Source organism: Macaca nemestrina, chromosome 17 (assembly GCF_043159975.1).
Source record: "Macaca nemestrina isolate mMacNem1 chromosome 17, mMacNem.hap1, whole genome shotgun sequence".
In the NCBI taxonomy this organism is placed as follows: Eukaryota; Metazoa; Chordata; class Mammalia; order Primates; family Cercopithecidae; genus Macaca; species Macaca nemestrina.
The window spans coordinates 83,950,134-83,962,535 of NC_092141.1; the positions used below are offsets into that span (position 1 = coordinate 83,950,134).

Sequence of the window (12,402 nt, forward strand, 5' to 3'; positions counted from 1 at the left end):
ATAAATTAGAGCAGAGTAAAGGGACTGGGAAGCGCGGGGCGGGAGACGCCCCAGGCTTGCCGGGCAGGCCTCGCTGATGTTTGAATTGGGCAGGGGGCGGTCCAGGCGGAGGGCACGGACTCTGAAAGGGAGAGAAGTGGTGTTTCTCGGGCACACAAGATCGGGACACTCTTCCTGTAGTAGCTCGCTGTCTGGCCACCGTCTTCTCCCGCCAACCAGGCCTCCCGGAGGCGGCCGGCCCGGGAGCATAGCCGGAACCCCAGCTTGCCGCCTCCCCTCGGCGGGCCCTAGAAACTGCGCGGAACCAAAGCTTGAGGGCCACTGGAGTTTGCGGACCGCTGGGAGAAAGCGCCCGCCGGAAACAGTCGCAAGACCCAAGCATGGCGGCCACCGGGTGCCTGCGCTGGAGCCTGAACCGAGCCGGAGTCTGGCTGCTCCCACCGCCCACACGGTGCCCACGCCGGGCGCTGCACAAGCAGAAAGATGGCACTGAGTTCAAAAGCATCTACAGCCTGGACAAGCTCTACCCCGAATCTCAGGGCTCGGACACCGCTTGGAGGGTCCCGGTGAGCCGGGAAGGACTGGACGGAAGGGGCGTTTTGTTAGGCTGTTGGGTGGCGTTAGGAACCCCGGGCCCCATTGGCCGGATGTGGAGCTACGTCGGGGGGCTGCGTGACGGTCGCCGCGGGAGGGGGCTGGCTGTCCGCGCTAACCTGGCCGGGAGTGGGGTGTTTCTTGTAGCGCGAGATGTGCCGGAGCCGAGAAGGCCGGCTGGGTATACTTCTTTCGGGGCCGCCAGCTTTTCCACGTTCGTTTCCTTGGCCCTCAAGACCAAATTCCAGTCCCAAGGGGAAATATGGGCATTCTGGCCCCCCCAAGGCGGACAATAAAGGCAAGAGGCTGCCAGGTTGTTTGCTACCCTTTGGGACGTTACACTGACCATTGCCTCCAGTAACCCCAGGACACGCGAATAAAACGGCTTCTCGATCGTTCCTTCAGGAGCATTTATTTAGCCCGCTGTGTGCAGACACTGAATCAAGCCCTGGAGCAAGAGAGATAAGACCCACCCAAACCTGTTGAGCTTCCACTTACAGGACTGGAAAAGAATATCCATTCATTTGTTCATTAATTCACTCGCTCACTCAACAAAAGCTGTGCTAGGCTAGGGGATGGAGTAGCAAACAAAATTGAAATTCTTTTTTTTTTTTTTTTTTTTTTTGAGACGGAGTCTCGCTCTGGCACCCAGGCTGGAGTGCAGTGGCCGGATCTCAGCTCACTGCGAGCTCCGCCTTCCGGGTTCACGCCATTCTCCTGCCTCAGCCTCCGGAGTAGCTGGGACCACAGGCGCCCGCCACCTCGCCCGGCTAGTTTTTTGTATTTTTTTAGTAGAGACGGGGTTTCACCATGTTAGCTAGGATGGTCTTGATCTTGTGACCTCGTGATCCGCCCGTCTCGGCCTCCCAAAGTGCTGGGATTACAGGCTTGAGCCACCGCGCCCGGCCGTTTTTTGTATTTTTTAGTAGAGACGGGGTTTCACCGTGTTAGCCAGGATGGTGTCGATCTCCTGACCTCGTGATCCGCCCGTCTCGGCCTCCCAAAGTGCTGGGATTACAGGCTTGAGCCACCGCGCCCGGCCCAAAATTGAAATTCTAAAACTTGTGGAGCTTATGTTCTGGTGGAGGGAGACAGGCAATAAGTAAATGGACTAATATGTGAGGTAGTACTTTGGAGAAAATAAAGCCAAGAAGGCAGAAGTAGTGCCAGAGGTAGGGAGTAGGATGGCAACTTTAAGTAAGATTGTCTAAGAAGGCCCTCAATGAGGTGACATTTGAATAACAACCTGGAAGAAGCCAGACAGCAAGTCATGAGAATAGGGGGGAGATGAGCATCGCAGGCAGAGGGAAGGGAAAGTGTAATAACTTGAAGGCAGTAGCAGTCCCTAGGTGTGGCTCCGCAGGCGAGTCAGGAGGAAAAGCCAAAGAGAGGGATGGCTGGGAAAAGGCCTGTTTCTAGGACGTACTGGCCTCCAGCCTTTCCTTTGAATGTAAGGCAGACCTATTGGAGAGCTTGAAGCAGGAGAATGGAATTATTTTAGTTTTACAAGGATCACTCAGAGAGCCTTATAGAGAACAGATGGAGGATGCCAAGATCAGGGAGACAAGTAAGGAGATTGCAGTATAGGGCAAGAGATGATAAGCAGGGTGGAAGCAGCAGGAGTCATGAGAATTGGTCAGATTCTAGACATATTTTGGAAAGAAAGCCTGCAAGATTTGCTAACTGATTGGATATGAGAAGTGAGAATAAAAGAGGAATTGAAGTCTGGGGCCTTTTTTTTTTTTAAGACGGAGTCTTGCTCTGTTGCCCAGGCTGGAGTACAGTGGCACCATCTCTGCTCACTGCAACCTCTGCCTCCCGGGTTCACACCATTCTCCTGCCTCAGCCTCCTGAGTAGCTGGGACTACAGGCGCCCACCACCACACCTGGCTAATTTATTTATTTATTTATTTGGTAGAGACGGGATTTCACCGTATTAGCCAGGATGGTCTCCATCTCCTGACCTCGTGATCTGCCTGCCTCAGCCTCCCAAAGTGTTAGGATTACAGGCGTGAGCCACCATGCCTGGCCCTTTTTTTTTTTTTTTTTTTTTTTTTTGAGACAGGGTCTCACTCAGTCATCCAGGCTGGAGTGCAGTGGCGTGATCTCAGCTCACTGCAACCTCTGCCTCCTGGGTTCCAGTGATTCTTGTGCCTCAGCCTCCTGAGTAGCTGGGATTACAGGCGTGCACCACCATGCCCGGCTCATATTTTTGCATTTTTAGTAGAGACAGGGTTTTCACCATGTTGGCCAGGCTGGTCTCAAACTCCTGACCTCAAATGATCTGCTCGCCTCAGCCTCCCAAAGTGCTGGGATTACAGGCATGAGCCACCATGCCCAGCCAGGTCTGGGGCCTTGAGCAATGAAAGGATTGAGTTGCTATTAACTGAGATGAGAGATGTTTATTGTATACCTACTGTGTCAGTCACTACTTCAGTCTAGCATATACAGCCATGATAAACAAAACAGACAGGATCTCTCTCCTTTGTGGAGCTTAATTCTAGTGGAAGGAGGAGGCAGTAAACAAATAGGGAAACCATTAGGTAGTGAGAGGTAGTGTGATGAATAGACCAGGGTGCTGCAACAGAGTGCTGAGGCTACCTCAGCTTGTTAGTAAGGGAAGTCCTCTGAGGAGACTTAAGGTTTGAGTCCATTAGACATCTGAGAAGAGATGCTGAGTAGTCGTTGGGTATATGGGTATGGAGTTGAGGAGAAAGGTTTGAGTTTGAGCCAGAAAGTTGGGTGTCAAAAACAGGCTATTTTCTGGCCAGGCACAGTGGCTCATGCCTGTAATCCCAGCACTTTGAGAGGCCAAGGTGGGTAGATCACTTGAGGTCAGGAGTTCGAGACCAGCCTGGACAACATGGTGAAACCCCGTCTCTACTAAAAATACAAAAATTAGTCAGGCGTGGTGCACACACCTATAGTTCCAGCTACTCAGGAGGCTGAGGCAGGACAAGTCACTTGAACCCAGGAGGCAGAGGTTGCAGTGAGCCGAGATTGCACCACTGCACTCCAGCCTGGGCGACAGAGTGAGACTCCGTCTCAAAACAAAAACAAAAAACAGGCTATTCTCATCAGCATAGATGAAGTATTCTAGGGAAAGAAAGAGAGAGAGAAGTATTTCAAGGGCATGTCAGTGTTTAAAAGTTGCAAAGAGCTATCTGAGTGAGAAAGAGTCCTAGGAAGGTAAAAGGAAAATCTCAGAAGGAACAGACAGAACCTGCTTCAGGAAGGAGGGTGTGGCCCACGATCTTCAGTGCTGCAGACAGGTGGAGTAGGATGAGGGTTTCACCCCAAATAATTCTTTTTCTTTTTTTTTCCGAGATGGAGTCTCGCTCTGTCACCCAAGCTGGAGTGCAGTGTCCCAGGCAAGAGTGCGGTGTCATGATCTCAGCTTACTGCAACCTCCATCTCCTGGATTCAAGCAACCCTCCCGCCTCAGCCTCCCCGAGTAGCTAGGATTACAGGTGTGTGCCACCATGCCTAGCTGATTTTTTTGTATTTTTAGTAGAGGGGAGGTTTCACCATGTTGGCCAGGCTGGTCTCCAACTCCTGATCTCAAGCGATCCACCCGTCTCGGCCTCCCAAAGTGCTGGGATTATAGACGTGAGCCACCGCACCAGGCCAACTCCCAAATAATTCTAAGATAAAAGAAATGAAGGCGGGCTGGGCATGGTGGCTCACACCTATAATCCTACCACTTTGGGGGACAGATCACGCCTGTAATCCTAGCCAAGGCGGGCATATCACTTGAGGTCAGGAGCTCGAAACCAGCCTGACTAACATGGTAAAACCCTATCTCTACTAAAAATACAAAAAAAAAATAAGTAAATAACTGGGCATGGTGGCATGTGCCTGTAATCTCGGCTACTCAGGAGGCTGAGGCAGGAGAATCACTTGAATCCAAGAGGCAGAGGTTGCAGTGAGCTGAGATCACACCATTGCACTCCAGCCTGGACTACAGAGCGAGACTCCGTCTCAAAAAAAAAGAAATGAAGGCAGTTAGGGAGAGTGCACCTGAGGATACTGATGCTTTGAGCCTGGAGGGCCAGAAAAGCCTTGGAGTGGGTGGCGTTTGCACTGGGCCTTGTGGATACAAAGATTTAAGGCTGAAGGGCATTGCTGCTTGAGGAACGGTAAGGGAGAGAGAGACATGGAGGTGAGAAGTCCTAGAGTGAGTAGTTAGTTTGACAGAAGCCCTCAGGGTGCATTTACAGTCACTGTCCAAGATGGACTGCGTCGTGTGGGAGTCTCCTGTGGCCCGGAAAGAACAGGGTGGCCTGCCAGGGTGTTTTTTTTTTTTTTTTTTTTTTTTTTTTTTTTTTTGAGACAGAGTCTCACTTTGTCACCCAGGCTGGAGTGCAGTGGCCAGATCTCAGCTCACTGCAAGCTCCGCCTCCCGGGTTTATGCCATTCTCCTGCCTCAGCCTCCCGAGTAGCTGGGACCACAGGCGCCCGCCACCTCGCCCGGCTAGTTTTTTTGTATTTTTTAGTAGAGATGGGGTTTCACTGTATTAGCCAGGATGGTCTCGATCTCCTGACCTCGTGATCCGCCCGTCTCAGCCTCCCAAAGTGCTGGGATTACAGGCTTGAGCCACCGCGCCCGGCCGGCCTGCCAGGCTTGTTGCTCCAGGTTGACAGAGGGTGTTGCTTTTGGAGGCTCCCTGATGCATGTGCCCTGTGGTTCCTCCTCCTGCTGGAGCCAGGCCTCTGATGGTGCCTGACACTAGCTAAGGCTAGGGCAGGGAAGGCTGGAGACATCAGATCCATTCTCCTAGAGGAGTGTTTCTGAGGTGGTACCTCTGGAGTCTAAGGATGCTTTTTCTGTCATTGTGATATGATTTTGCAGGGGACCCGAAAATACTAACGTATAATGTTTGTGTTGTGACTTTACATCATTTCTTTGTTGCCTTGAACCAGTTAGGAGTTACCCAGCAGGTAATACTTATTTGACAGTGTGTACGTTACATTACAGGATGGTGCAAAGCAAGCCGACAGTGACATCCCTCTAAGTAAGTAATTTTGTTTTCTTAAAAATCAGTTGGCTGTATGGTGGCATGTGCCTGTAATCCCAGTTACTCGGGAGACTGAGGCAGGAGAATCGCTTGAACCCAGGAGGTGGAGGTTGCAGTGAGCCAAGATTGTGCCATCGCATTCCAGCCTGGGCAATGAGAGCAAAACTCTGTCTGGAAAAAATAAAAAATTTTAAAAAAATCAGTTGGCCAGGCATGGTGGCTCATGCGTGTAATCGCAACAATTTGGGAGGCCAAGGTGGGTAGATCACTTGAGGCCAGGAATTTGAGACCAGCATGGCCAACATGGTGAAACCCCATCTCTACTAAAAATATAAAAATTTGGCCAGGCACAGTGGCTCACGCCTGTAATTCCAACACTTTGGGAGGCCAAGGCCGGTGGATCATCTGAGGTCAGGAGTTCAAGACCAGCCTGGCCAACATGGCGAAGCCCCATCTCTACTAAAAATACAAAATTAGCCGGGTGTGGTGGCGCATGCCTGTAATCCCAGCTACTTGGGAGGCTGAGGCAGGAGAATTGCTTGAACCCAGGTGGCAGAGGTTGCAGTGAGCCAAGATCCTGCCATTGCCTGGGCAACAGAGCGGGACCCAGTCTCAAATAAAATAAAAATACAAAAATTAGCTGAGTGTGCCTGTGATCCCAGCTACTCGGGAGGCTGAGGCACGAGAATCACTTGAGCCTGGGAGGCAGAGGTTTCAGTGAGCTGAGATTGCACGACTGCACTCCAGCCTGGGTGACACAGCGAGACTCTGTCTCAGAGGAAAAAAAGAAAAGAAAAAATCAGTCATTTCTCTCATCCCTCACACATTCCTTCCAGATCTCTCCAGCCCAATTGAAGAGACCGTCTCTGGGTGTGCAGAAGTAGAATCTTTGTAGCATTATTTAGAATAGCAAATAAATGATGGCGTGGCCACTCACATCATACTGTGCCGTGTGCCACCTGAGTGGAGAGCTCTTGACATTCTCATGACGTGGAGCACTCTTTACAATAGATGAATCGAAAGAGGAAGACACAGGAGAGTTTATAAGCTACCATTTGTGTTTTACGTATCTATATCTCTGAAATATCTTTTTTTCGGAGTCTCGCTCTGTCGCCCAGGTTAGAGTGCAGTGGCACAATCTCTGCTCACTGCAAGCTCCGCCTCCCAGGTTCACACCATTCTCTTGCCTCAGCTTCCTGAGTAGCTGGGACTACAGGTGCCCGCCACCATGCCCGGCTAATTTTTGTATTTTTTAGTAGAGACGGGGTTTCACTGTGTTAGCCAGGATGGTCTCGATCTCCTGACCTCGTGATCTGCCCGCCTCAGCCTCCCAAAGTGCTGGGATTACAGGCATGAGCCACTGCACCCGGCCTGAAATATCTATTTCTGAATATCTGTATCAATATATCTGTGTCTATTTTTATATCCATATCTGTGTAGAAAGATATCTAGATCTGAAAGGAATGCAGTGACTGCCTGGAGGAATAGAGAGATAAGACAAACTTGGTGGCTAGGAGACAAGAGAGACATTTTCATGTAAATAAACCATTTGCATAACTGTAAAATTTTGTACCTGTCAAGCATAAGCAAGGCCTAACAGTTACAGCCTGTAAAGAAACAATGAGCCTTTTTGAGATTCAGACAGTGTATGACTTCCATAGACAGTGCAAGGAAGAGCAACCAAAGGTACTGGTTTCCTGTGGCCCTTGCTCAAGATGACTCTGAAACAGAGGCCAGATGACCACAACCCAAGGGACAGGATACCCTGTGGCTGAGGAGCCACATGCTGCAGCAAAGCAGTTTTATAGCTTGAAGCTGTGCCTGCCTGTAGTCTCAGCTCCTTGGGAGGCTGAGGCCGAAGGATCCCTTGAGCCCGGGATGTTCGCTTGAGCCTGGGATGTTGAGGCTGCTGTGCCGCTGGACTCCAGCCTGGGTGCCAGAGTGAGACCCTGTCTCAAAAAATAAAAACGAGGCTGTGCCGTAAGGGCAGCATGTGTGTAGGGGAGGAGGCAGAAAGCCTCCTATCTCATCAGAACTGGAGGTGAAGAGAAGTGTCTCGTGACAGCCTCCTAGGGGGAGACAGGCAGGCAAGTGGGCAGTGGCCTGGTAGTAGCTCCTCACCAGCCTCCCACACTCATGAATCCCGAAGCATTCCATTCCTATAAAGACTTCAGTCAGCTGCAGCTCAAGCTTTGCCCATGTGCAAGGTTGCCAGCGATCACCGTGGCAGAACTGTTCCCCTGCAGTGGCACGTGCACTTGTTACCTAGTCAGAAAGTGGATTTAATTTGATTTTTCCAAAGGAGGAAATCCTCTTAAAAGCAGTCCCAAGATGAGTCACTACTGCTCACTGAGGCCAGCTCTCTGCCACCATGGTGCCACAGTTCCTTGCCACCCAAACTTCTTGCAGTTACTCAGATTTTCCCAATATAATGCCTTCCCTCCATTCCTCAGATATGACAAGACTGCTTCTCATTAATTATAAAAAGGGAAGGATGAAACCTAATTTTACAGATTAAAAACAAACAAAAATTAGACCAAGAAAAACAATGAGACTTTGCCAAGATCATGGTCACTTCGTGATGGAGCCAGTGTTTGAAGCTAGAGCTCCCAGCTCCTCATACATCCAACAGATGTTTTAACACTAACCGTGAGCTAGGCCCAGGGAACAGCCATGAACACACCATGAATAAGACACAGTCCTGCCCTCTTGGAGCTTATATAGTCTGTTGAGATTCCACATCCACCACATCTTGGATGAAACTAACTCCGTCCCTTAGTTTGAACTTTTGAAATAATCCTTGCTTTAAAACAAACAGAAAACAAGCAGCATAAAGTGAGGGCAGCAGATCAGGTGGAATGTACGGGGCTAGAAGCAGCCAGCCAAGTCCTGATTTTACTTTTGCTATCTGTGTGACTTTGAGAAAATTACTTACTCTAATTTCAGTTTTGACATCTGAATAATCTCCAGCTTCACTGACCCAGATGTTACATTTATATATATAGTTGGCCCTCTGTATCTGTGAGTTCCACATTCACGGAGTCAACCAACTGTGGATCAAAAATCTTTGAAAAAGAGGCTGGGCACGGTGGCTCACACCTGTAACCCCAACACTTTGGGAGGATCACTTTAGCCCAGAAGTTTGAGACCAGCCAGGGCAACATAACAAGACTGCATAACTACAAAAAATTTAAAAAAAAAAAAATCAGCAGGGTATGGTGGTACATGCCTGTAGTCCTAGCTACTTGGAAGGCTGACTCAGGAGGATCACTTGAGCTCAGGAGTTTGAGGCTGCAGTGAGCTATGGTCGCTGCAGTGAGCTTTGATTGCGTCACTGCACTGTATCCTGGGTGACAGAGTGAGACTGTTAAAAAAAAAAAAAAAAAAAAATTGAAAAAGAACAAAAAGGATGGTTGCAGCTTGTGCAGAATTTTTTTCTTCTTATGATTCCCTAAACAATACAGTATAGGCCGGGCGCAGTGGCTCAACGCCTGTAATCCCAGCACTTTGGGAGGCTGAGGCCTGATCACGAGGTCAGGAGATCAAGACCATCCTGGCTAACATGGTGAAACCCCACCTCTACTAAAAATACAAAAAATTAGCTGGGTGTGGTGGCGGGCACCCGTAGTCTCAGCTACTTGGGAGGCTGAGGCAGGAGAATGGCATGAACCTGGGAGGCGGAGCTTGCAGTGAGCAGAGACCGTGCACCACTGCACTCCAGCCTGGGTGACAGAGTAAGACTCTGTCTCAAAAAAAAAAAAAACCACACAAAAAAAATACAGTATAACAAGTATTTACATAGTGTTTATAGCATTTATATTGTATTAGGTGTTATAAGCGATCTAGAGATGGTTGTAAGTATGCAGGAGGATATGTGCAGCTTATTTGCAAATATACCATTTTATATCAGGGACTGTGCATTCACAGATTTTGGTATCCACAAGAGTCATAGAGCCAATCCCTGATAGCTACTGAGGGATGACTGTATATAAAAGTCATTGATTGGGAGGCCGAGGCGGGTGGATCATGAGGTCAAGAGTTTGAGACCAGCCTGATCAATATGGTGAAACCCCGTCTCTACTAAAAATATAAAAATTATCCGGGCGTGGTGGCGCGCGCCTGTAATCCCAGCTACTCAAGAGGCTAAGACGGGAGAATTGCTTGAATCCGGGAGGTGGAGGCTGCAGTGAGCCGAGATTACGCCACAGCCCTCCAGCCTGGGCAACAGAGTGGGACTCTGTCTCAAACAAACAAACAAAAAAAAGTCATTGAAAGAGAAAGATATATAATAGGGATAGCTGTGTTGATAGTTAATTAGCAGTTTGCACATTTGCCATGAGGTAATCAGTTTTGTGTGTGTACTTTCTTCTGTTTTACAGATCGCTTGACAATATCTTATTGTCGGAGTAGTGGTCCTGGGGGGCAGAATGTGAACAAAGGTACGGGGTGCCTTGTTGCTTTCTTTTGCTTTAAAATGTAGCTGGGAGGTGGGCTTGAGGAACTCTGTGTTTATGTTCATATGGAATAAAGGGATTTTTCAGCAGAAGCTTTAATACTGCCGGCTTATAATAATCCTCTCTATTCTTTTGAATGTGGTCTGATTCTCAGACATTCTCAGATTCTCAGACGGGTTGCTAGGACTAGGATCGGCTCGTGAGTCTAAACAAAGAGAAATCGCAGTGTGAGGTGGCAGCCAGCTCCAAGAACAGGTTTCCTTCATTCTGGTGCAACCCGTTCCCTCCATTTTTTTTTCAACCCAGTAAAACTGTAAGAGAAGCACTGGGTGCTTAGTTACCGGAAGTCTATTTTTGCCCAAGAGTGCCTCACTGTCTTTGCAGACTTGTTCATAGCCAACTTGGACATAGGCTAGAATGTACATGGTTAGGTCTCTGGCCTCCCTTTGTTTCAGGATGGTCACTGGTCACCCGGGGGTTGATCCTTCCTGGAAGTCTCAGGCACCCATGCTCCCTTCTCCCTTTCATCCACAGTGAATTCCAAGGCGGAAGTCAGGTTCCATTTGGCAACTGCCGACTGGATCGCAGAGCCTGTGCGGCAGAAGATAGCCATCATGGTAACCACCATTCCTTTCTTTCCCTAGAAATCCCTCAGTGGCTTTTAAACCTTTACTCTGTAGGACTCCAGTTTTTCCTTTGTCTTCTGCAGCATAAAAACAAGATCAACAGGTTAGGAGAGTTGATCCTCACCTCTGAGAGCAGCCGCTATCAGTTCCGGAATCTGGCAGACTGCCTGCAGAAAATTCGAGACATGATCGCTAAGGCCAGCGAGACACCCAAGGAGCCAACAAAAGAAGATGTTAAACTTCAGAGAATCAGGTACCAGGAAATGCCCTAAGTTGCTATAAACTGATTTGTGTGGACAAGAGTCTACACAGGTAAGGAAGGGGCAGGGGAGAGTCCAAGGCCGGCCATGGGAGAAGCTCTAGGAAGAGGAGGATGCTGACCTGGGACGGAGGCCTGCGGGCTAGTGCCTGCTGGTATAACTGCTCGGCTTCCCGGCTTCCCGGCTTCCCGTTGAGCTTCCAACTCCTCTTGCCACTTTGAAAAGCACTGATTGAGCATCTGGGCCTAATTGCAGTCTTTTTGTTTTCAGGATAGAAAACATGAATCGGGAAAGGCTGAGACAAAAGAGAATTCATTCTGCTGTAAAGACAAGCAGGAGAGTTGACATGGACTGAAATCACCCTCTGCAGCTGGGAGGGCTCGTCTGGGTGTCAGGGCAGCTGCAGCTGAGAGGCCTTTCACACCATAAGGAGATTTCCTTTTTTCTTTTTGGCTGTTAATGCTTGTCTATAACATTGGAGCCATCACAAGAACGTTCATTTGGAATGAAGGTTACAGGCACTGGTTGCAAAAGTCTTTATAGGCAGTCACCATATTGTCAAACCTTAATAATGCATCTAATGTGTTAGCCACAATAAAATTCAAAACTCATTAGGTTTCCCTTCTCATTCAGAATGCTTCAGAAAACAATTCCTACCTTTTCTCTCAGTTAAATCAGCTGCACAGTTATTGACACAGCACTGGGGAACAGGAAAGGGTTCTGGTGTCTGCTGTGAAAGAACACACAGGCCAGGCATGGTGGCTCATGCCTGTAATCTAAACACTTTGGAAGCCAAGGCAGGAGGATCACACGAGGTCAGGAGTTCAAAACCAGCCCGAGCAACATAGGGAGATCTAATCTCTACAAGAACTACAAAAATTAGCCAGGCGTGGTGACATATGTCCATAGTCCCAGCTACTCGGGAGGCCGAGGCAAGAGGATCACTTTGAGCCCCCAGGAGTTCAAGGTTGCAGTGAACCGTAATTGAACCACTGCACTTAAGCCTGAGCGACAGAGCAAGACTGTGTCTCACCAAAAAAAAAAAAAAAAAAAAAAACTGCCTTGGTGGCTCACACCTGTAATCCCAGCACTTTGAGAGGCTGAGGTCGGTGGATCGCCTGAGGTCAGGAGTTCAAGACCTGCCTGGCCAACATGGTGAAACCCTGTCTCTACTAAAATAGGTGCTGGGTACCTGTAATCCCAGCTACTCAGGGGTCGAGGCAGAATTGCTTGAACCCAGGAGGCAGAGGTTGCAGTGAGCCAAGATCACGCCACTGCACTCCAGCCTGGCAACAGAACCAGACTCCGTGTCAAAAACAAAACAAACCACCACACACACAACCAGGTAGGAGGGCTGAGACAGGTAAGTGGGCATTTGAGCTGGGCTATGGAAAAGGCATAGGACTTTCATCAGTAGAGGGGAGGAGGACATGCCATTTGAAGGGAATAG

The 12,402-nt window shown here is 49.0% G+C and overlaps 1 protein-coding gene across 1 annotated transcript; it reads left to right on the top strand.

Annotated features, from left to right (window-relative positions):
- Nucleotides 1–239: 239 nt before the first annotated feature.
- On the top strand, nucleotides 240–11,563 carry LOC105469145 (mitochondrial ribosomal protein L58). Its single transcript, XM_011719788.3, has 6 exons — nucleotides 240–566; nucleotides 5,573–5,609; nucleotides 9,992–10,051; nucleotides 10,601–10,683; nucleotides 10,776–10,945; nucleotides 11,223–11,563. Exons 1-6 carry the CDS (start codon nucleotides 381–383, stop codon nucleotides 11,305–11,307), a joined length of 621 nt encoding a protein of 206 aa, XP_011718090.1. The 5' UTR covers nucleotides 240–380; the 3' UTR covers nucleotides 11,308–11,563.
- Nucleotides 11,564–12,402: the final 839 nt, after the last annotated feature.

What these genes read in the sequence shown, in the direction of transcription:
- LOC105469145 (XM_011719788.3), top strand. Translation starts at nt 381, where the DNA reads ATGGCGGCCACCGGGTGCCTGCGCTGGAGCCTGAACCGAGCCGGAGTC. An exon ending in GGGGCAGAATGTGAACAAAG is followed by an intron (nt 10,052 to 10,600) that starts GTACGGGGTGCC and finishes TTTCATCCACAG; the next exon opens with TGAATTCCAAGGCGGAAGTC. An exon ending in GGCAGAAGATAGCCATCATG is followed by an intron (nt 10,684 to 10,775) that starts GTAACCACCATT and finishes TGTCTTCTGCAG; the next exon opens with CATAAAAACAAGATCAACAG.